We start from the raw sequence: 24,010 nt of genomic DNA on the forward strand, positions 1-24,010 counted from the left end.
AGCGTCTTCTGTTTGCTATCATAAAGTTGAATAAAAGTATTTAATAAGAGGCTGAGTGCTCCAGAGAGTTTATGGTCGGATGGGTTCAAGAAATGTTTATATATATGTATATGGTGTTGGACATTTCTGGGTTTCCGGCACACAGGTTGCAGCGTTGACAGCGTTAAAAAACTGAGTAAGGTACATGAGGACAAAACCTTTTGTGGCTATACGCCTTCAGGTTGACTCTTGGGACGCTTCTCCCAGGGCAGTGGTCCCCAAATATTTTGGGGCTACTGCCCCCTTTTCTCTATTGACAAGCCTAGTGCCCCCAGACCTCTGTGCCGCAATGCCATGGCAATGTGGCCCTCCGGACCTCCATAGTCATGCCACAACGTCCTCTTGCCAAAGTGGTCAGTTCTGTTTCCCACAGGCGCAAATCTACTTACGGAGACGTAAGTCCCGTATACTGAATTTTGGATATTTATGGCAGTCATTGCCTTTGTTACTTCAGAGCCTCCCCTGGAAGATCGATGGGCATCCTGTGCCTCTTGTCTATTGCCTGAGAATGAGATTCTCATTCTCTATTTGGGTAGTTGCCCGCGACAAACACTTGGTTAATTTGGTCCTCTGTTTCTTAGTCCCATGATCCATGTAGGCAAAGTCAAACGTTCCCAAATCAACTTGGGAGCACCCAAAGGCGTATTTGGATGGATGTCGTCGTGGTTCCAACCAGAGGACCAACTACATCCTAGTAGTTCCACTTCTCCTGGCTTTCCAAAAGCGAAATGGATGATAACAGGACTGGAAAAATGTCTCGGAGAGAGTCCAAGGAGGGTACTGGCATCTGGATTTCCTCCTACAGAAACTCAATTTCCCCCCTGCCGACTGAGAAGTCCTTGGTGACGTCTGCGTCCTATTCTTCCTCCTCTTCTTCCCCAGGCTTCTTGTGTGCAAAAAATCCAAGCTGTGGATGGGATGGAGAAGAGAGACGATGCAGGGTAACATCAGGAAACAGCCCAATGTCAGCACAGCATCCTTGAGCGTAAGGATATATATCATTGGATACTACGGTTAGGATGGTCCATGCCATTGCATTTCCTGTTTGCGGGTAGATCTGCAGCTCTTACTGCTTGGGCACAGGCTCCTATGGCCGGATTCAAGCTTGATCTGCTCTTGGTTTGCCTTCTTGGCAAAGAAATAGGGAGACACAGCTTTTCAAATAGCCTGGACCCAAGTGGTGTAAGGGCTTTAAAAGTCAAACCCTGCACTTTGGATCCTACCCACATTGACAGCCAGCAGAGCAGGTTCAGCCAAGGGTTTATACAATCCCTATAAAGGTTAATAATAATAACTATAACTGCCCCACAAATCCAAGGCGGTGGTGTTTTGGTGTTGGGATCTGCCCCTGCCATATTTGCTCCTAGCCTCTGGACCCTTAGTGCATGGCCCTGGGTCACAGAGGTGGCTCTTACCTTCCACAAACAGATGATGATCAGAGCCAAGAGCAGGAGTCCCCCGATGATGCTTCCAATGAGGATCCAGAGGGAAAGAGGGACCACCTTCGACTGGATGATCTCCAGCAGCGTCTGCAGGGACAGAAAGGGGCAAAACGCCGCTTCGACACCAAGAACCGCACTCCGAATTTGCAAAGTAGGAGGAGAAGGTGGCATCTCCATAAGCGGATTTGCACCGATGGGAATTAGAACTGGGCAGCTGCATCACGTCCGTATCCAGCAGATATTATGCAGCAGATCCAGCAAAGTGGACACTGGCGCCCAATGCAGACTGGTGCAATATGCAAAGTGTCCAGATCCCAATGCACATTGCATCAGTCTTGATGCATCAGTATCACTCCTGATACATTGAGACTGGTGCACTGTGCATGGGGATCTAGATTTCAAACGTAGCGTCTTCTCTGAATAAGGCGCATGAAGATAAAACCTTAGGTAGACCTTCTTTGGATGAAACCACGACAGGCACCTTTGCTGGCATCCCAGTTCCCAGGCCCCAAGACTGGCAAAGGTGGCTTCCCAGTTGCGTCCCAGTATCCCCTTACCTCCCTTTGATGGGTGTCTTTCGGCAGTGACAGGAGCCTGTCCTCCTCTTGGGCGGCCAACGTGAATCTACTGACCACCGTCACCGTCTTGAACTTAGCCTTAAAGAATAATAAAGGTATCTGTGGACTGTTCCTATAATGGATGGGGAATCTCAGGTTCTGGGGTGCAACCTGGCCCTTTTTAGGGTGCACTCACCCTCCGGAAAAACTCGTTGTGAATGGCTCTCAGGATGTGGATGGAGACCTCCGAGTGACGCTCCAGATGCAGCAATTCGCACTTGATCAGTTGGCAACCGGTGTTGGTGCAATTCTGTGGTGGAAGAGAAAAAGTTGGTCCTTAATGAAACAGGCATCGGTTTTCCCCGAGACCAAGTCCCCAGTCCCCAAATACCTAGACTCACCAATTTCTCGACATGCAGGAGTTCTTCGGGATGAACGGGGACCACGGCGCCACTTGCGCTTTGCGTGGAGTCGGTCAAGTTTTGCAAAATGCAGGTCACCTTGGGTTAGAAAAAGGAGGCAGGATAGGATAGGATAGGATAGGATAGGATAGGATAGGATAGGATAGAATAGAAGGGGTGCCATTTTGCTCTGCCATTATATTTATTGGGACTTGAGCATGCATGGATTTTGTTATCCGCCTGGGAACCTGGAACCAAACCCTGGCGGATAGCAAGGTCCCAAAATACTTTGAAGGAAAGCCAAACTCTTCCCTTCTCCATCCATTTGACTTTCTTTACTTAAAAGACTAGAAGGCTGATGCAGCGAAACAAAGGAGCAGAATAAGGGCAGCTTTACTGGGCTGAACAGACCAAGGCTCTGACTTGGTTTGACTAAGTCCCAGCAATGGCAGCCTTGCTTTTTGCAGAACGATGGAGGACATTTGGTGGGGAATGGTCCTTGCAACAAGGAACTCCATCTCCACGCAAACATGTTCGGGGTGACGGGCGCACTCACGTTGTCGGCCATGATGCGCGTGACAGAGAGGAATGCGCTCTCGCCGTACGCCGCAGCCGGCAGCTCCATCCGCAGAGAGAGGTTTCCCACAGAGTAGCAGCCCAGGTTTTGCACCTGCAAAGGTTGTGATAAAAACATGGAGGTTAATAACCACAACAACAACTGCAACATATGTTTTATATAAGCCTTTTATTTTATTTTATATTTTATGTAATATTTAATATAATATATTTTATATATTATTTTATATTGTATATATAAATATGTGTGTGTATTTATATATATATATATATATACACACACACACACACATAATAATTTTGTATAATATTTTATATAATGTACATGTTATATAATATATTTTATATAATATTTTTGTAATAATAAACATAATACTTTTATAATTTTATATAAGCTTTATATATTATTTTATTTTTATATTATATTTTATATAATAATATAATAATATACATAATAATTTCACATAAGATTTATATATTATTTTATAATTATATACACAATAATTTTATATAATATTTTATATAATATATAATATATTTTATATAATAATAATAAACATAATACTTTTATAACTTTACATACACTTTATATATTATGTTATATTTTGTATATATTATAATTATATACACAATAATTTTATATAATATTTTATATAATATATAATATATTTTATATAATAATAATAATCTTAATAATTTAATAATTTTATATAAGCTTTATATATTATTTTATATTTTATATTTTTAAATCTAAAATATACATAACAATTCTATATAATAAAAATAAAAATAACAGTGATATAATTATATTTATTATCTTTCCTGTCCGTAGAGTTGCCCTGTACAGATGCATAGAGAGGCATCTGTATTCTTAATTTCTCCAGCACCGCAAACACACACAACGCGCAACGCACAACCTCCATTTACCTTGATGGTCGTTCTGAACTCTGGCCTCATGCCATTCGGAAACGTCCCGACGGGATGGACTTCGTAGCGGTTCAGTGTAGACTCGCTATAATAATAATAATAATAACAACAACAACAACAACAATAATAATGGACGACGACAAATATCAGGATAAACTAGTTCTAAAGACTTTGCAAGAAAAATGTAAACGCACTTAAAATTGTTCTGCTAAAACAGTATAAAACCACATAAAGCATGCAGAGGTTGCAATTATAAACAGAGCACACACTGTACAAAAATATATATGTTAACTATCTATTAAATAATAATACCTGTATATATTATATACTTCATATATATTTTTGATTTTGAATTTAAATTTTATGTTTTATATATTATATAATAATAATAATTTATATTAATAATAATTTAATAATAATAAATAATAATATATTAAATATTAATATTAATATTATTAAATAATAATCATTTAATAGTAATTAATATTATAATATACACAATAATTTTAAATAATATTTTATATATTATATAAAATATTAATATTATATAATAAAATATATATAATATATATAAATTATATAATATATATATAATACATATGATATTATATAATGCTTATAGAAAATTATAAAATATTTATTATTATAATATAAAATACATAAAATTTAATATATTACATCATATATATATATAAAATATATTTTATGTAATATATTTATATATTTTATATTATAATAATAAACATTATTTTATAATTTATATAGACATTATATTATATTTTATATATATTATATAACACAATAATTTTATATATTTATATAATATATAATATATTTTATTTACTATATTATATTTTTATATATTTTATTATATAATAATAAATAATTTTATAATTTTATAGAAGAATTATATATCATTTTATTTTATATATATTGTGTATATATTATATAATAATAATAATATACATAATTTTATATAATATATTATGTTTTATATAATATTTTATATAATAATAATAAACATAATTTTATCATTTTACATAAACATTTTGTATTATTTTATGTAATATTATATATATAATGCACAATAATTTTATATATTTTAATTTCATATATTATAATAAAAACATAATTTTAAAATTTTATATAAGCATTATATATTATTTTATATTTTATATTATATTTTACATATATATATTTATATATATATATGAAATAATAATAATTTTATATAACATTTTATATAATATATAATATATAATACATTATATTTTATATTATGATAATAATAAACATAATTTTATATAAGCATATATTATTTTATATTTTATATTATATTTATATTATATATATTAAATATTAAATATGCATAATAATTTTATATTATATTTTATATAATAATAATAATAATAATAATAATAATAATAATAATAATAATAATTTTATATAAGCATGCTTGAATAACAATGTCTTTGCCTGCCCCAAATGCAACGTGCGAATGGCGTTACGGGTCCAAGGTGCCCCCTTTTACCTGGTCAGGAAAAGGTCCGGCTCGTAACGGATATAAGCCATGGGTTGCACCGCGTTGTCCGCCAGCGTCTCATTCATCTCTTGGCTGTCACTGGAAGAAGGGGCAGGAAAGAAGGATTATTACCAGACAATTCCCATGCGCCAAGTTAAATGCTCCATCCGCGAAGGGGCTCCAGTTCCGGGACGACCCCAAAAGCTTCCAGAAATCTCCAAATGTCCCTAAAATAGCTCTTAAACCTGAACCCTACCTGCTTGCCGTGAGCTTCACCAGGGCTCTGTTTAGGAGGGAGGAGCAGCTGAATTCGAACTCGAGGACGAATGCCACCTGAGGAAGGGAAAGTGGGTCCTTGGTATTTGCTTAAAGGCGCCATGATGGCTGCTTCCACACTGCAGAAATAATCCAGTCTGTTGCCACTTTTAATTGCCACGGCTCAATGCGGCGGACTCCTGGGATTTGTGGCTTGTTGCGGCACTGGAGCTCTCCGACAAAGAGGGCTAAATGTCTCCCAGAACTACAAATCCCAGGATTCCATAGCATTGAGCCATGGCAGTTAAAGTGGATTATTTCTGCAGTGCGGATGCAGGCAGTGTCTTATGCGCAGCCTCAGCACTTGAATCGCTTCCTATGTAACTCCAAGTTATGCACATCTATGGCTTGGTTTGCATGGTTGCAAGGAAACCATCTGAGGCTGTGCCCAAAACCTCCCATTATAGCATAGGAAGAATGGTCCGAAACACATTGCAGAAATAATCCAGTTTGAGGCCACTTTAGCTTCCCTGGCTCAGTGCTAGGGAATCCTGGGAAACGTAGTTTATTGTGGCCTCAAACTGGATTATTTCTGTAGTGTGTTTTGGAACAGTGGCAGCCTCCCTCACCATGCAAAGGGACCAAACCTTTGCACACTGATTTTCCAGACCTGAACCAAACCCTAACCCTAACCCTAACCTTAACCAAAACCCCTAATCCTAACCTTAACCCTAACCCTAACCCCTAACCCTAACCCCTAACCTTAACCCTAAACCTTACCTTGGCCAGCGACCGGAAAACGGGGAACCCCACGCTGCATGTCCGCGCCTGAACTGATGCAGTGGCACACTCGACTTTCACCGGGTTCTTCCCCTGCGGAGGAAAGCAAAGAGATGCATGAGACGGAAAAGGTGGGTCGATGGGGGCCATCTCCGCCAATTTTGAGAGCGTTGGAGGTTTTTGGAGAAGGAGGAGATCCCCGTACCTTGAGGACCAGGCTGGAGAAGTGAAGGTTTTTGGAGAACCAGAGCCAGAGGCTGGCGTTGTAGGCATTCTCGCGCTTGTTCTCCAGGAGGACCTCCACCGAGACCTTCCTGCGCCCTTTGCGCACGACGTGAGGCTTCTGCCTGGAACAAGGAGGAGAGGTCACAACCCACCCGCGCATTGAGAGACATAGGAACGGACAGGCCGAATGTGCCCTTTTGGCACCGATTCTAGGGTCAGGGGCACCAACCGCACGGTCCCTAACCCTAGCATTGTGCTGCAACATACTAATGGCAGCCTCCCATCCACACTGGAGCCACCATCTTTATGTAATGGACGCATAACGTCCGCACGTCATGGCGTGTCTGTTACATCATGAATGGCACACTTGTGATACGATGGACACACCAGGAAAAGAACCTGAACCAGGTCTTTTAACTTCGGAGGGATGTGGCACGGTCTAGTGGCTGTGGCATCCCTCCAGAGCTAAAATGGGCACCTGCAGACTGCCGTTTTCGGTTGGCGGTCTGTGTTGCGCCAAGGTCCCAGCCTTGAAAGCCTGGCTCCGGTCGCACAATCCCCACTTCCAAACCAATTCTACAAACCCCATAGGAACGCATCTTGGCAAGAAAAGCCCGTAATAGGTGCGCCTTAGGTTCGCCTGAAATCGTATGGTGCATCTAAGCACCGTAGAAATAATGCAGTTTGACCCCACTTTAACTTTCATGGTTCCATGTTACAGAAAACCTGGGATTTGTAGTTTGGTGAGGCTAGTTTTGATGCGCACAGGAAAGAGAAGAAAACGCACGAAAGTGATGCTCATGTGCACCAGTTCACTTGTGGTTGGAGCCATGTCTTCTCTCTCAGACTGAACAAAAATGGTAATAGAAGCGTGCAAAATAAATGTTTGGATGTGGGACGCATTTCTTCCATGTTCAGAAGGCGTTCTTACCTGGAGCCGGCAATGTCCATCTGCGCTTGCAAGGCTAGATCCGTTATGCATTCGTCATCCTCACCACAGTCTTTAAAGAAAGGGATCTGAAATGCAAAGGGCAGGAACGATGATGCTTCTTTGGGATGCAACTTACAACAACAACAAAGAGAACAACAACAACACAACATTCAGAAGGATCGCAATATTGGCTGCCAAACTCAACTTCCCATAGATCTCAGTTCAAAAACAAAGCCAACAACTCAGGTTTATATTAAACCCAACTGAGGCTGCATCCGCACTGTGGAAATAATGCAGTTTGACACCGCTTTAACTGCCATGGCTCCATCCTACACAATCCTTTATGGCACTTTATGGCATGCACTCACCAATTTCTTAATGGCGGTGGCCGACTTCTCGTCCAAGATGGGTCCCGGTTCGGCGTCGCTCAGGGCCAGCTTCACCGCGACGGAGACGGGCCGCAGGTAATCCGAAGTATCCTGCGAGGGAGAAACCACGAAGGTTGTAGCTGTCCGGACTAAGTCAGACTAAGACTCCGGGAGAGCAGGGTTCAAATTCCCTTCACAACCAAAGGCAAACCCCTGAATAAATCCCAGTAGGAAAGCTGAAAGTCAGTATGGTGCAGAGGTTTGAGCGTTGGACGAATGGAGACCAGCGTTCTCAGCCTTGGAGTCACTCTCTCAGCCTCAAAAGGAAGGGCATGGTGCACCTTCTTTGCAGAAATCTGGCCAAGAAAAACCCTCGGTCCACAACAAAAGCAACAACAGGCGACAGGAGTATTTCTGGGGTGTGCTTACAATGACGTGGAACCGCGCCGTGGAGCACGCCGTCCTTCCGATGGTGGCCCTGATCCTCTTCTCCAGCAGCTTTTGGGAGTTGCTGTCAAAAACCGCCCTCGTCCCAAACTTCCGATCGTCCAGAGAGATGTTGTATTTGATACCTAAAAGCCAAGGAAAGAGGGGTTTTAGGTTTGCATTCGATGGCATCATTGTGGCTGCGTCCCTTCCGGTTATTTCCAAATTATGGCAACACTAAAGCGACTCTGTGTGCCGTTTTATGGCGCAAGCCCTCGGAAACGTTACATGGGACAAGAAATGCCGTAACATTTTGGCGCCTGGCTTCCAAGCGATCACAAGCGCAAGGCTGCCCCTGAGCATGTGCAGAGCGCTACTCACTAAAATGGCTGTCCCTGGGTCCCAGAGAACGGGAGGAGACCCTGAAGCAGATGTTGGCCGTGATGCAGAGGGACTCCTTCCCGTTCCTTTGGCAATTCTTCTGGATCACGTTGATGGACGCAGGGTTGGCGGAGATGGACGCGTTCACCTGGACGATCCTCCGGGACCTTTTGCCATCGTGGCAAGGAAGGGAAAGAAACAGTGAAAACATAGAGATGCAGATCCCTGTGTGAAAGCCCTAAACTGCATCCCCAGCTTGGATCGACCCTTTAAATTTCGGATTAAGACCCAAAGATGACCCCGATGTTGGAGATCCCAGATGGCACTTGGATGGATGTGGCAACCATTTCCTCCTCCTTCAATGGCCACCTTGACCATCTCACTCACCTCAAGATGACCGCTGCCCCTTGAGCACCGACTGCCAGGTCCACCAGGCCGTCTCCGTCCAAATCAATTTGTCCATCCAAACTGCGGCCGAAGTAGCGCAGTCCGTGGCGGAGCGCCGCCGACTCGATCCGCTGTCACAAAATCAATTGGAGGGTTGGAGAATAAACAGAAACCCTCTCTCCATTTCTGGGCTGTAACAATTCTAGCTGCCAATGTCCTATAATGCAATATTCTGGCCTTTTTGCATCATCATCACCATCATCATTATCTACCCACTTCCTCTTTAAAACGTTGCCAACCGATTTATCTTCATGTGCACTTACCTGCTTAAAGCGTGGCAGCACCGTGTTGCGATAGCCGTGATAGACGTAGACCGCCCCTTGATGGTTGTCCTCCAAAGGCGCGCCAACCACCGCATCGTTGAAGCCATCATGGTTGAGGTCTGGAATGGCGAGAAGCGAGTAGCCAAAACGGGCATCTTGCGGTTTGGGGTTGGCATGCAGCGTCCCATTGAAAGACAGGAGCGACTGCAAGCGAGAACAAGAGCGGAGCGTTTAAACATTGGTTGGGTAACTTTGGGAGAACATGGGACTTTTCCCCTTATGATCCAACACTTTTTACCGCTGAGATGCACTCACCTGCCCCACTTTGTAGATGTAAACGCGCCCCGTCTCTTTATTTTGGGGACCCAAATACATGGGTGCCGCCACCAGCAAAACGTCCGTGGCGCCGTCTCCGTTGACGTCGATGGGGCAAACCTCACTTCCGAAGTAGGAGCCGATCTGTGGGAAAAGACACAAAACACAACACGAGACGACAATGGATGTTGTGTGCCTCCAAGTCATTTTCTCCTTGTGGCTACGATAAGACAAACCTACTTGACTTTTGACTGTATATCTCTGATATCCTGCCCTTTGGTAATGCCCTAACCATCACTTTGCATTATGCACAGAAATAAACTGGTAGCCATTGAAGGTATTTCACTGGAGTGGGTGAGCTATCTGCTCCCTATATCTCTTGTATTTTCAGCTTAACCATTACTGGACCCTGTCTTATGCGCGGCTGGCCCATAATTCGGCATCATTAGCCGCCGTCTCACCTGGTCCCCGGTCAAAGCCTGGGCGACGCTGAGGGTGCCCTCGGTGCCCATCTCAAAGAGGATGACTTTGCCCTTGTGCTTGAAGCGGGGGGCTCCAGCCACATAGAGACCCTTCCCATTCCTAAGTTTGACGGAAGAGACAGCGTAGCCTGGAAGAGAGGAAGGGGAAAGAAAGAAAATGAAGAGGAGGAGAAAGGTGCACAGCCTTCCCAGATCTCAAACTGGGCACTTCCTCACCCAGGTAAGCAGCGTGGTTTTTCAGCCGCAGGGGGAACTCGCTCTCGAAGGCTTGGCGCGGTGGGATGATCCGCTCCGTCCGGCTCTCCTTTAAGACCGCGCCGTCCCAGTCATATGCGCCCACCGTGCCAAAAAGGATGCCGTCCTGCCAAGGGACAAGATAAACCCAGACGTCTGGCCCACTTTGGCACAACCTCTACACAACTCAGTCTCAAATCCTTTTGGTTCATCTCATCCATGGTAGACCCATTGAAATGACTATGGAACAGCGAGTCAACATCTAGGTCAGTGATGGTGAACCTTTTAGAGGCTGAGTGCCCAAACTGCAACCCAAAACCCACTTATTTATTGCAAAGTGCCATGTCCCTCTGGCTTTCTAGTAACAAAGTCTAGCAAACTCTGTGCTGGGGCGACAGCACATGTGCCCACATAGTGGGTTCTGAGTGCCACCTCTGGCACACGTGCCATAGGTTCGCCATCACTGATCTAGGTAGATCCCATTGGTCCAACAGGACTACCCGGTTTGGACAGTAGAATCCAGGTTTCTAAAACCCTGAAACGGACACTTCAGCTTCAGATTGGATTGAATGAACCGTGATGTTCTTTTAACAGATCATCACACATCTTCTTCTCCATCTTGTCCTTCTTGGAAGAATGGGATCTGGTCCACAGCTACGCAACCATTTGTGCATCTGGGACATTCCCATCCCATATCCAAGGCTCACACACCCTCCTTTGGTTTTATCTTCACAACAACCTTGCAATGTGTGTTGCATACATGCATTGCATGCAATGTGTGCCATGTATGTTGCATACATATGTGCAACACTGGCCACCTTGCAGGCATTTGTAGCCAAAAACCTTGCTCTTCCCTATCTGAGGTCCAGCTCCAGAGTGTGGAAACCCAACATTTTTGTGGGGGAACATCCGCTTTTCCTATCCTTCCTCTCTTTCAATCTTTTCTCATTTTATTCATGTGGTTCCTTTCTTACCTCCAAGAGGTGCGTGGAGAAGCCAATCTGCGACATTTCCAGCTCGAAAGAGCTGTATTCTCGGGTTCCTGAAAGCAAAGAGGAAGGAGGAGAGAATAGCCATTGGTTAATACTTGCAGACTGGACATAAATGTGGCACCTGTTGGTACATCCTGGGCATAAATATGGCAGCATCCTCCAAAGCAATCCTTTCCATCGTTGAACCACTCTTGCACCTAATGTTTGCATGAACTCTCCTTTCTTGCAATCTGAACCCATGAGTCCATGCTCTCCAGAGCGTCGGAAGAGAAGATGTCTCCGTCTCCCGCAAGAGCCGCCATTTAAAAATGGCCCCTGCCATATCGGCCCTCCATCTTCTCTCCTCCATTTATGATTCTACCCAACCCTTCCACCTTCTTTGTACCTTCGAGGCTAAATATCCGGTCGCCCAAAGCATCCACGATGTCATTCAAGGCGGCCTCGTCCGTCACGTTGAAGAAGTACTTCTCGTCCGGGTCGCTGGCGATGTATTTGATCTCATTGATGAAGGAGTCGGGGTCCTTCTGCCGACGGATGTAGTGCCCCAAGACCTGGGAGAAGAAGAAGGGAAGATGGAACAAAAACGGGAATCATTTGCTGAGACCACGTCACGCCACGTCTTTCATTGTGTTTCTAATATTACACTTTTTAACAAGTATGTTTTGCAAGACGCCTTGGGTCCTGCGCCTGCAAATGGTGCCATCACTACGAAGTCTCTGGGGAAGTGGCACACTCACCGCAATGGCATAGCGGGTCACATTGCGTATCTCACACTCATGCAACGCTCCGGAGAGCTCTTCTCCATCGTGCGACTCCCCGTCGGTGACCACGATCATCAGCCTGGTGGCTCCATCTCTGCCTCCTCTTTCGGGGCTGAAGGCCTCTGTGCTGAAGAAGACACAAAATGGAGAACAGTGGTGCTCCGAATGATGCTCTTCTGCAATAAACTCCGCATGAAATTCTTCCCTCGTTTTTGCCCCATGTGCAGAAAGCCTTTGCAAGCCATGCAGTCAGTGTTTTGCCTGCCACCAACACAGACCTACCAGGCTTTGTGAATCGCTGAAGCAGTCCTGGTTTCGAGTCCTTCTTGCCGGCTGATGTTTTTGGCCGCCTCGATGACCTCTTTGGCCGTCTGGTAGTCCTTCAATGTCCATTCGTGGATGGCCACCTCACTGTATTGCAAGACGCCAACCTGTGCAGAGAGAATTGCATTTTAAGATGCTGGAATCAGAGCCCAAATGTTGACCTGTTTGGTTTAATATTGCCAATGCTTTCTGGCAGTAGCTCCGTTAGAGAGAAAGCTTTCCCAGTTTGGTGCCGAAATGCTGGAAAAAACTAAGATTTGGGGGTTAATTTTTGATATTTGGAAGCATACTTTGGCACCATGGAATCCACAAAAGAAGGAGCCTTGCGCCATTTATTAGGATCAAGGGCGCATCAACGTTGTAGAAATAATGCGCTTCGACACCGCTTTAAATGCCATGGCTCTATCCCAAAGAAACGCTGGGATTTGTCATTCGACGCACGCTTCAGCGGAGGAGAATAAAGACCTGGTAAAGCTGCAAATCCCAGGGTTCTATAAAATGGAGGTCTAGCACTTAAAAGCGGTCTCAAAGTGTGTTATTTCTCTAATGTAGATGCCCCCCAGGATGACGACGAAGGGTTAGCTCCATTGGATGCAAAACCAGCCCTGGCCACATTATGCCCAGCTAGCAGTTACTTTCCAAGGGGCCAAGGGTTGAAAGAGAGCCGCCCAAAAGATTCCCGTGAGACGTCTTGGCCACATCCTCCGGATGCATTTTGGCAAAGGAAACGCTGAGTCTCCGTCTGGAACGTTTCCTCGCTCCTCCGGAGAAAGAGGCTTTGCTGAATCAGGAATGGCATGAAAAGAGAACAACCAGAGATGAACCATCCCTTATGGGAAAAGGAGCATTTGGAGATCCCAAAACCATCCTAAGCAATGGAGGAAGCGTACAAAAGCATTGCAACCTCTCTTTCTAGACCAACGATTCCCAAACTTTGGCCCTTGGGACTCCATCTCCCAGAAGCCCCAGCCAGCTTGGCCAAAAGTCAGGAATTCTGGGAGCTCAAGTCCAAAACATCCGGAGGATCCAAGTTTGGGAATTATTTTGTAGACCTTAGCTGGGATTCAATGTCAGCTGCTTAGTAACTAAATGTTATGGGCCAAGAGAGGTTACTTGGGTTGTATCTGCACTGCAGAATTAATACAGTTTGGCACTGCTTTAACGGCCATGGCTCCATACTATGGAATCCTGGGATCTGTAATTTTGCGAGCCGTTTCGCCTTCTCCATAGCAGTTAAAGCGGTGCCAAACTGCATTATTTCGGCAGTGCAGATAAGACGGTCAACTTTCCCTCTGAGTCTAATGCTGCTTTATGTATGATTTGTTCCGCATTTAAGTGTACAGACTGATCGATAAAATGCACCCTTCTCTGACTCTCTGACCGACTGGAAACCACTCTTCTTTCTTATGGCCACATGCTGTTGTGTTGTTGTGTGCCTTCAGGTCCTTTCCAACTCATGGCAACCCTAAAGCGAACTTATTTTGGGGTTCTCTTGGCAAGATCGGTTCAGAAGAGGTTTGCCTTTGCCTTCCCCTGAGGCTGAGAGTGTGCTGCCCATATGCGCCCCACTTTTGCAAACATAAAACTGAAACCCAGACTCACTTGGATCTGCTCTGGGTCGATGAAGAACTTGCTGAGGATGTTGCTGAGGAAGTTCTGGACCTCGTACCACGGATAGATGCTGTTGGACCCGTCCAAAACAATGACGATGTCCATATAGGTTGAGCATCCTGCAAAGCAGTCGGGAAAAAGAAGCGGTTTAAGATGTGGCAAAGGCAGATCGCGGGAAAATGCTAACTTGAACCAGATATATGGTGACATCTTGCATCGCTACGATGGAGCACCATTGTCATTACCCCCAAAAAATCACACCTCTTGAGCCAGGTTTAGACCTAGAAGGGACCCCAAAAGGCATCGAGTCGAACCCCATTCTGCCACGCAGGAATCCACAACTCCCATCCAAACTCTATGGAGAAACGTTCTGCCATCCAGGGATCCACAACTCTCTTCCATGCCAGCATTCTCTGAAGATGCCAAAGCCACAGATGCTGCTGGCGAAATGTCAGGAATAAACTCTTCTAGAACATGGACACATCGCCCGAAAGACCCACAAAAAAAACTATGGACGCCGGCCACGAAAGCTTTCAACTTCACATCTAGGGAAAGGCCTCCAAAGATGGAGAATCCACCCCCCTCCAAAGCAATCCGTCCCAATGTTTTCGGTGGGATCTCTTTTCTCATCATTGGGATCCACTGGTTCCGTCCCAAGTCTCTGCAGCAGCAGAAAATAAGTTTGCTCCATTTTCAATATGATATCCTGCAGGTATTTTAAGTCACCTTTCCGTCTTCTCCATGCAAAACCAAAGAGATACCCTGCATATCTGGAGGGACAAAGGGGTGCAAACAAAGAATCTTGGGGCACCATTATGCATCCTCTCCTTGTGACCCATGTACTGTGCCCAGTTTTGCACAAATAGAATCATAGAATCATAGAGTTGGAAGAGACCGCAAGGGCCATCCAGTCCAACCCCCTGCCATGCAGGAAATCCAGATCAAAGCATCGCCGACAGATGGCCAGCACCATTACACAAAGCCTGTATATTGCTGTAAAGCCCCATTGCCGCAGGGGACAAAATGCAAGAAGACCCAACAATGACTTGTAGTTCCTCCTTCCCTCCTTGCAAACTGGAAAGGTTGGCACAAGTCTGCCACGTCAGAAGCGGCACGGAACAAAGTCATAGTTGGCACATGAAATATATTTCCATACTCCCAGTACCTCTTTCCAGAGGTTTTAGTCAGAGCTCATGTGGAATAACTGTGTCCTGACTTGCTCTGACTTATCATGAGGCAGAGAGGAACTCAAACACGGTTCCAGCACAGTGCTTTGAGGCTCTAAAGGTGTGTCTACACTGTAGAAATGGTGCAGCTTGACACTGCTTTAGCTGCCAGGGGTCAATGCTATGCAAGTCTGGGACTTAGTTTTGTGAGATATTTAGCCTTCGCTGTCAGAGAGTGCTGGTGGCACAACAAGCTACAGATCCCAGGATTCCATAGCATGGAGCCAGAGCATTTAAAGCTGCGCCAAACTGCATTCATTCTGCAGTGCAGATGCAGCCTAAGAAATAAGCACTGAACTCACGGACAGTGCAAATGCAGCCTAGGAAGCATGGAAGAACCAGGCCAGGCTAAAGCAGAATCCGCACAACCGTACTATCGGTTTCATGCCATTTTAAATGTCTTGCCTCTGTCCTTTGGAATCCTGGGATTTGTAGTTCAGGGATGCGGACTTGAAACCTGCAGCAGAGTGCTTTTCTAATACATTGGGCAATATTTGGCTAATACTGTCCCCAGAAGCAAAGTCCCTGAAAACCAGAGAGGACTCCATCATGTGAATCTGCCCTTGACAGTGTTCAGCCCTGTAGCCTTGCAAATCCTCCAAATCTGTGCAAATGGGAGTGCCTCTGAGCATGCGCGGAGTGCGACTTCTTTCCACAGAGTGCATTTGACCCTTGACAAGCGGGATTTCCAGTTCTGGAACGTCTCTTTTAAAAAGAAACCAGACGCACCGCAAAAAACCCCAACTTACTCTGAGCCGTTGGGGCGATGTTTGCCTTCGGCCGGAAGTTTTCATCCATGTGGGTACAAATCCCAGTGCTGAACATGGAAGTGCCACACTCCTGGGACCACAAAGGGGCACATGCCTGGCGAGAGGAAAGGAACAGCTGTCAGGATGCACTGGGGACATAAACTGGTTGGACTGGTAGGGCTTCACATCTTTGGCAAGGGTCACTGGGCCATATTTTGTTATGCAGAATCCTGAGCATCCCTGGGCAGTGACGCAATTGTGGGCTTGCGTCTCCAAACTCTGAAATGTCCAACCAAGCGCTGCAAGAAAGCGTGGCTTACCACAAAGCCATCGTCCTTGTTGGCCGCCAGTGTCATCCCAAAATGCATGTTTTTAATTGGCCGGGAGTGGTTGCGAAGGGCCAGGTCGCCTAAAGGAAAACAGAAAAACACGGTTGAGAGGGGCGGAAGCGCCAACATTGGAGTCTTTTTGACATTGGCACGGCATGCATGCCTCCAAAATGGCACCGATGGGTGGCTTTCCGCTAAGGTTGCCAAATCTCTAGCGCCTCCAGGTCAGAAACGAAGGTGGAAATGCTCCAATTTTGGGGAAAGAACTGGGTGCAAATCCCCAGATTGCTTAGGAGAGGACCAGCTTGCTATACATTGATGTCTAGATGCACTGATTTCTGGATGCACTTTGCAAACAGAGCCAGGGCTCACTCTCTGCATTGCTCTGCCCCCATAACAAACAGGCTGGATTATAATAATAGATAGATAGATAGATAGATAGATAGATAGATAGATAGATAGATAGATAGATTATAATAATTATAATAATAGATAGATAGATTAAATAGGCCAGGCTCCGTAAGTAAATGGGAAGGAATAAAATCCTAACCAGGGGATTCTGGGGGTTCTAGGGATTCGGTACCCACCAATGTTGACTTTGGCGCACGTTGCATTGTTCTGCGTTCCCACCATGCACTTGTAGACATCGCCTTTCCTATCGCCCGGCGTCCCATCCCAAGGCGCGCCCACCAACATCCTGGAGAAATAATAATAATAATAATAATAATAGTAATAATAATATTTTCCAATATATATTCAATACAGCAGAAATGATAGAAATGGAGAAATCGATTGCTTACAACCGAGATCCCAATGTTATCGAAGACAAATGGTCTCAAATAATGTGATATTGCAAAGCTAGATGGTTGTGAGATGCAGGAATGTTAAGCGAACTCCTAACACAGTTTAATACTTTATATCTGTATATATATTATATATATACTTAAACATTACTATAAGTTAGCTGTATTCAAAGTTTGGGAACCAGTTCAGGATGTCTGGTTTCAAGTCACTTGTCGATTCGTGACAACCCCATTGATTTCATAGGGTTTTCTTAGGCAAGGAGATGGTTTTGCTTCTCTTCTTCCTCTGAAATAGTGCCTCCGGCTCCCAGCAGACTCCCAACCAAGTCTTAACCAAGGCTGGCCCTGCTTAGCTTCCAAGATCAGACACGGTTTGGGGTCGGTCACATTTATCACAGCCTCTGTACCCCAGGACTACATTTCCCAGAACAGCCTTTAGATGCTTCAGTGCAGACATGGCTTGTGCATTTTCCTTTGGAACCGTAAGAGTTCCAGGCGCATAATCGATTTTCCATGTTGAATTTCTTTTCTTATTTTAATTCAAAGCATCTGTTCACAAATGTCTTTCATGTTCCCTCCCGAAATCACAATGTAAGTTCAGGTTTTCCTCTGAAACCCCCCGGGATCTTTTTGGGGGATTTATAGTATTCTCAAATCCAAATATTCCTCCTGTCTTTCAGATCATTCGATTTGCAGATTCCGGGGGAGGCAGCCCAAAAAGGCGTTTGGAGAGGGTTACTTTCCGGTTCTGTTTCTGCAGAACAAGGCTTGGGAAAACAAAACACTTTTTTGTTTTTGAGGACTACAACACCCAGAATCCTAGCTGGGGGGATTCTGGGAACTGTAGTCCAAAAAAGGGACTTTTCAAACCCCAGGATTTTGCACATTATATGCTGAGATTCCTTTATCAAGGTGTCCATCAAGTCAGTTTGATCCCACTTTAACTGCCTGGGGATTTGTAGCTAATAGATAATAATCTATTATTATTATTATTATTAAATCTGGCTTGATAAATCCATTTGGGGCCTTCGTCTGAACAGAGACCTATCCAAGCTGCTAAAATTGGTGCCCCACTTGCAACGATCCATGCGCCACCGGTGCATCTACATTGCAGAATAGATGCAGTTTGATGCCGCTTTAGCTCCCTGGGCTTTGTAGCTTTGTAAAGAAGACTAAAGACTCTGCAAAACCACAAATCCCAGGTTTCCATAGGCAGCCAAGAGTGGCATCAAACTGCATTATTATTACTACAATGCAGATGCACCTTAAACCGGGTAGCAAACAGTCACCAAAAGTTTGGACTGAATCCCAGAGCGGATCCGCAGCCTCATTGACGCAAACGCCTCCTCCAAGGAACCTCCTTTGGCCGAATAGCGCAGAGGCACTCCTCCAATACCAACATTTGGCTCAGCCGAGCTTCTCCCAAACTACAACTCCTATCATCCCCTCCAGGCAAGGCGTCCCAGCTCCTCCAAAATTCCAGACGGTTGCATTCCAGTTTGCAATGCATTTCGGCCTCCTGTTTCCTGGCTCAAGCTTTCCAAACACATCTGGCAAACCCATTTCGGTGGCTGGGTGCCACGGTGGGACGGCGGCCCAACCTTCGGCTACCAACGCCCACCAGCAGCACCTACTGGGACGGCCTTTCCTGGACTGGGATCATCTTTGGACTTTGGAGATCTGACCAGTTCCTCCGTGAACGATTCTCCAGGAGAGTCACTCAGAGGTTTAGGAAAAAGGAACCCGAGTGCCATTTTTGGACCCCAAACTTGGTCCCTCTCTCAAACGGTCCAAAGATGGTTCTGCACACTTTAGACTTTTGCGCCATTAAGCGCAAAGTCTGAACATTTTTGCCATTCTGTTAGTGGCATTGTTGCCATGTGCCTCCAAGGTTTGGCGATCCAAACACAAGCCATGCCCTGCAGACATCCCAAAAATATGCTGCAATGTTCCTTGCCATGTGCAAACTGCCATGACTTCGCTTTGGCTGTTGAGTAAACACAAGCCAGGCCCTACAGACATCCGAACTTATCATGCAGTGTTCTTGGCCATGTGCAAAGTGCCTCACTTCAGCTGCTGAGTGAATGCAAACCATGCCCTGCACGCATCTACGGTTATGCTGCATTGTTCAACCATGCACAGAATGCTTTGCCTTCGCTTCAGCAGCCAAGTAAACGCAAACATATCCAAAACGATGCCACATGTTTTTCTCACATGAGACGGAGGAAGCTGGGGCACAGCAAAGTTAGGTCATAGTTTCGGCACATTGGGCATTCCTGAGCATGCAAAGAGTGCATCACTCTTTATCGTAGGGTTTTTTGGGGCTGAGAGTGTGTCTCAGGGAATGCTATCCAGAAAGTGTCCATGGCTGAGCATTGTATTGAACTCTCTTCTCCAGGACCCTTGTCCAACACTATCACCATTGCGCCACATTAGTGGCATACATAGGTGCAAATCATATATTATTATCCTTATTTGTTATTATTTGAGGCACAAAATGGTTGCTTTGAACCGGACTTACCATTTCTGGCCTTGCCCCGTGTATTGGAGGACCTTGTACCCGAACTGAGCCTCTTGGGGTCCGCGGAAAACCTGTGGCCTTTTCACATCTATGTTAAAGGAGGCCCCAAACTCTGGAAACATAGAAAGACAAATAGGAGCTTAGGTCAGGTTTGGAGCTAAATGTTAAGAACAGCAAAAACAAGGACCAGAGACCCCATTCTGCAAAAGGGGGTTGTTTCATAGGGAAGGGGTATTGCAAAGGCTTTCTGGGTCTAGGAATAAACTCTCTGCCCATCCCCAGATGCGATGCCCACAGCTGTTAAACCCGCCACCCATCCGCCCACGAACCCCCTCCAAAATAAATTCACAACCCCCCCTTTCTTAACAAAGTCCGGTCTGTTCCTCGCTGCCAGAGAAATCCCACATCCGCTGGGCTTGCAAATGCCGCAGGGAAGGGCCAAGCCGGAGCAAAACATGCGCCTGGCGTTTGAAGTTGGGCTGCTGCAGGGTTGATCTTGGCATGGAGGCAAAAAGACCCATCTGCTGGGCCTGCATGCCTTGGGTCAAGGTTTCCCCATGCCAAGGATGGAGATGGGACTTTACAAAGTCAGGACACTGGGAGCAACCCTGCAGTGTTCCTGAGCATGTGCAGAGCGCATCACTTCAGCTGCTGAGCAAACACAAACTGTGCTCTTGCACACATCCAAAACTATGCTCCAATGGTCCTGACCATGTGCAGAGCGACCTTCCCACACTTCAATTGCCAAGAAAACACAAATCATATCCTACACACATCCAAAGTTATGTTGCAGTGTTCCTGGCCATGTGCACTGTGGATGCTGAGTAAACACAAACCATGCCCTATAGACATCCAAAATTATCATGCAGTGTTCTTGACCATGTGCAGAGTGCCTTGGCTTTGCTTCAGCTGCTGAGGCAACGCAAACATATCCAAAACGATGCCACAAATCCTTCTCACATGAGAAGGATGAAGCTGGGATTCTGCAAAGTCAGGCCCCAGTTTCAGCACATTGGGCATTCATGAGCATGCACAGAGTGCGTCACTTCAAACACCAAGTAAACACAAACTGTTCCCGGCACACATCCAAAATGATGCTGCAGTGGTCCTGGCCATGTGCAGAATGCATCATCTTCACTTCAGCTGCCGGGTAAACACAAAGCATGCCCTGCACACACCCAAAATTACACTGCAGTCTTCCTGACCATGCGCAGAGTGCCTCTCCCTCACTTCAGTTGCTGAGCAAACACAAACCATGCGCTACACACAACGTTTGCAAAGGCAGTGGTTTAATTCCTTGTCCATGAAACCCATTGGTTGACTTTGGGCAAGTTGCACTCTCTCAGCCTCAGAGGAAGCCAATGGCAACTCCGCTCTGAAGAAAGCAGCCAAGAAAACCCCATGATGATACCCATAAGACAGAAACAAGTTGAAGGCACACAAATAGTCAGACTCCAAAATCTTTTTGGAAGAGAGGCCGGACGGCCATTTGTTGGGAGGGCTTTGTCTGTGAATTCCTGCATGGCGAAAAAAGGATTGGAACGCAAAGCATGACCCAACTCCAGGATTCAACGCTTCCACTACGATTTTTCATTTCCAATATTTAGGGGGTTTTGGTGACAAAGCACCCAAAGGACGAGGAAAGTCTGAAACCGCGCAAGGCACCTAAGTATCTTTGCTGTTGCGCTTCTTTCCAGGGAAAGAAGGCACTTGAGAGGACTTGGCTTCGGAGTCAGCCTCATGGGTGTTGGAGTGAGGATGGCTTTCCAAGCTTAGGAGACCGTCCCTGGCTCTGAATGTGGCTGGGCCTTGGAGTCGGAAAGATCCAAGCGTTTGCTGAAGCGTAAGGAAAGGGTGGAGACGGGCATTTGGGGCACAATGGCTCCTCTGTCCGTCCGTCCGTGGCCCAGATTCCAAACTTTGCAGGAAAACAAGGCGGGCGCAGCGTGAAATTTATATCTCATGGATAAATACGGGCGGCTTTGCAACCCTAGAAAATGTGCTGATGCTCCAACGCTGCAAAGCAAACATTGTTTTGGCACGCGGCTTTGGAACCTGGTTCAGTGTTATTGCAAAGGTGATGGAAATGCCACCCGAGACGGGCGCCAAATACGACCCCCAATAAACTACCTTAGCAAAGGTCATTACATGGACTACGGTTCCCAGCATCCCCCAGAAATGGCAAGGAGTCTAGGAGTTGAAGAGCTGATGCTCCGTTGCTGGAAAGCAAACATTTTGGCACATGGGTTTGGAATCAGTTCAGTTGAAAGGGATGAAAGGGGACAAATGTGGCCCATCCAAAGTCTACTTCAGGAAAGGTAGCTGCATGGACTACAGTTCCCAGCATCCCCCAACCAGCATGGCCAGAGATGGCAAGGATTCTGGGAGCTGTAGTCTTATAAAAGTATCCTCTTCCGGCTCCAATCTGGAGAGGAGGCTCCAAAGGGACCCTAAAGATGTTGATCTGTATCTCCCCGAATATGTTTGGCGCCATTAAAGTTCAGACTAAAACCCAGATCGGATTCACCGACCCTGTGATATAAGGACCTCTACCTGTTTCATGCTACGTTTCTCAGTCGGGATGCATCTGCACGGAGGGAAATAAAGCAGTTCACGCCCACTTTAACTGCCACGGCTCCATCCTGGGATGTGTAGTTTGCCTTGGTTTCCAATGCTTCCCCAAAGGACACATCCCAGGATTTTGTAGCATAGCATCGTGGCAATTGAAGTAGTGTCAAACTGCTTCAATTCTTCAATGTGGATTCATTCTAGTTTAGGAACTTTTGCTCCTTGGAGGATGGATTTTTAGGGGGACAATAATTCTGTGAATAATGAAAGAACGAAAGGAAGAATGAAAGGATGAAACGGATCCCAGGAGGAGGAAAATTCAGAGCTCACATGCGCATGAAAATTCAAAACATCTTTGGCTTTCCATGCGCTCGGTGGGAGGATTCTTTCTATATTTGCTTTGAAATTGCTTTGGATTCGTCCCCTTTCATTGTCGTTTCCGAAAATAACGCTTTGTGGGTTTAAAGTCCCATTGGCTTGGTTTTCTTTCTATGCTTTGGGCTTTGAAAAATAAGCATATTTGCGTGAGAGGGAGGTTTTATACTTAGAAACTAGCAATCTTGGGGCTTGAGGGCGCATTTGAGCAAATGTTCAGCCTTTGCAGAGGAGAAACCTGTTGACATTTAATGGGGCAAAAAAGCCATTTCCAACAAAAGCCTATCCAAAATGCCAGAGACGCACCCTTGCCATGATGGGAATGAGTTTGGCAAATGGTGTTGGGCCGCAATGCGTTGCTAACATCTTTCTTGGCTGCACCTGCACTCCAGAATTAATGCAGTTTGAGACCACTTTAACTGCCCTGGAATATATTCTGGAGTAACTGAAATAAACCTCAGGGTCACAGTTTTGTCCATTATGATCTTAAGAGAAATAAACCAAATATCAAGGGACTGCTACCGAAACTTCAAGGAGCGCCAGCAAACGTGTGACTTGGACGCTTCCGGCTTCTCCTGGTTAATCTGTTTTCTATTCGATTTTAGTTTATCCGGGTGAATAAATCTGGGATTGAATTGGTGACTTCTTCTGCCGGACTTTGGAACCGAGTCGCGATGTTTCCTTAAGGGTCCCTTCCAAGCTTTATCTCCGGCTGCATCTGCACCGCAGGATTCATGCAGTTTGATCCCATTTCAACCGCTATGGCTCTGTTGGATGATGGGGTTTGCAGTTTTGTTCCCTGCCTGGGAACGCTGAGGCCACAATGAACTAAAACGGAGCCATATCATTAAACTGCCTCAACTCTGCAGTGCAGACGCAGCCTCTCCGTCTCATCCTATTCCTTTCCTTTCCAGAATCCCACAAACGCCATAGATACCGCCTGCCTTGTAATTCCTGGAAAAGGGATTCGAACCCCTGGCTTTTCTTCTAAAACCAAACATTTCGCAATTTCACTTCAGGAGTTCAGAAAATGTATTTAAAGATGTTGAGAAGGCAGCCTACCTGTCAGCAGCAAGAAGAGGAAAGCCAGAGAACAGCAGCAGCAGCAATGGGACCAACGCATGGCGCATGGAGTCATAATTCGCACCCAAGGCATGCGCCGGCAAAAAGCGCCAGCCGT

The 24,010-nt window shown here is 45.3% G+C and overlaps 1 protein-coding gene across 1 annotated transcript; it reads right to left on the reverse strand.

Moving 5' to 3' along the window:
- Positions 1-55: 55 nt before the first annotated feature.
- ITGA10 (integrin subunit alpha 10) lies at positions 56-24,010 on the reverse strand. Its single transcript, XM_089482744.1, has 30 exons — positions 23,893-24,010; positions 19,888-19,999; positions 17,151-17,260; positions 16,555-16,643; positions 16,235-16,349; positions 14,251-14,378; positions 12,607-12,755; positions 12,301-12,451; positions 11,949-12,114; positions 11,546-11,613; positions 10,554-10,698; positions 10,317-10,465; positions 9,856-9,999; positions 9,541-9,744; positions 9,218-9,348; positions 8,831-8,997; positions 8,453-8,595; positions 8,024-8,134; positions 7,656-7,741; positions 6,705-6,846; positions 6,500-6,592; positions 5,721-5,797; positions 5,474-5,563; positions 3,943-4,027; positions 2,996-3,109; positions 2,440-2,538; positions 2,235-2,348; positions 2,039-2,137; positions 1,455-1,568; positions 56-946 (listed from the first exon to the last, which is right to left on the reverse strand). Exons 1-30 carry the CDS (start codon positions 23,984-23,986, stop codon positions 896-898), a joined length of 3,540 nt encoding a protein of 1,179 aa, XP_089338870.1. The 5' UTR covers positions 23,987-24,010; the 3' UTR covers positions 56-895.

This window comes from Sceloporus occidentalis, unplaced genomic scaffold (genome assembly GCF_023333645.1).
Source record: "Sceloporus occidentalis isolate IW3139 unplaced genomic scaffold, rSceOcc1.0.p SCAF_20, whole genome shotgun sequence".
NCBI lineage: Eukaryota > Metazoa > Chordata > Lepidosauria > Squamata > Phrynosomatidae > Sceloporus > Sceloporus occidentalis.

Coding starts and splice junctions, on each gene's coding strand:
- ITGA10 (XM_089482744.1), bottom strand. CDS start 23,986: ATGCCTTGGGTGCGAATTATGACTCCATGCGCCATGCGTTGGTCCCAT. Junction 20,000..23,892: donor CCTCTTCTTGCTGCTGACAG/GTAGGCTGCCTT, acceptor CTATGTTTCCAG/AGTTTGGGGCCTCCTTTAAC. Junction 8,596..8,830: donor ACCCAGGGACAGCCATTTTA/GTGAGTAGCGCT, acceptor CTTGGCTTTTAG/GTATCAAATACAACATCTCT.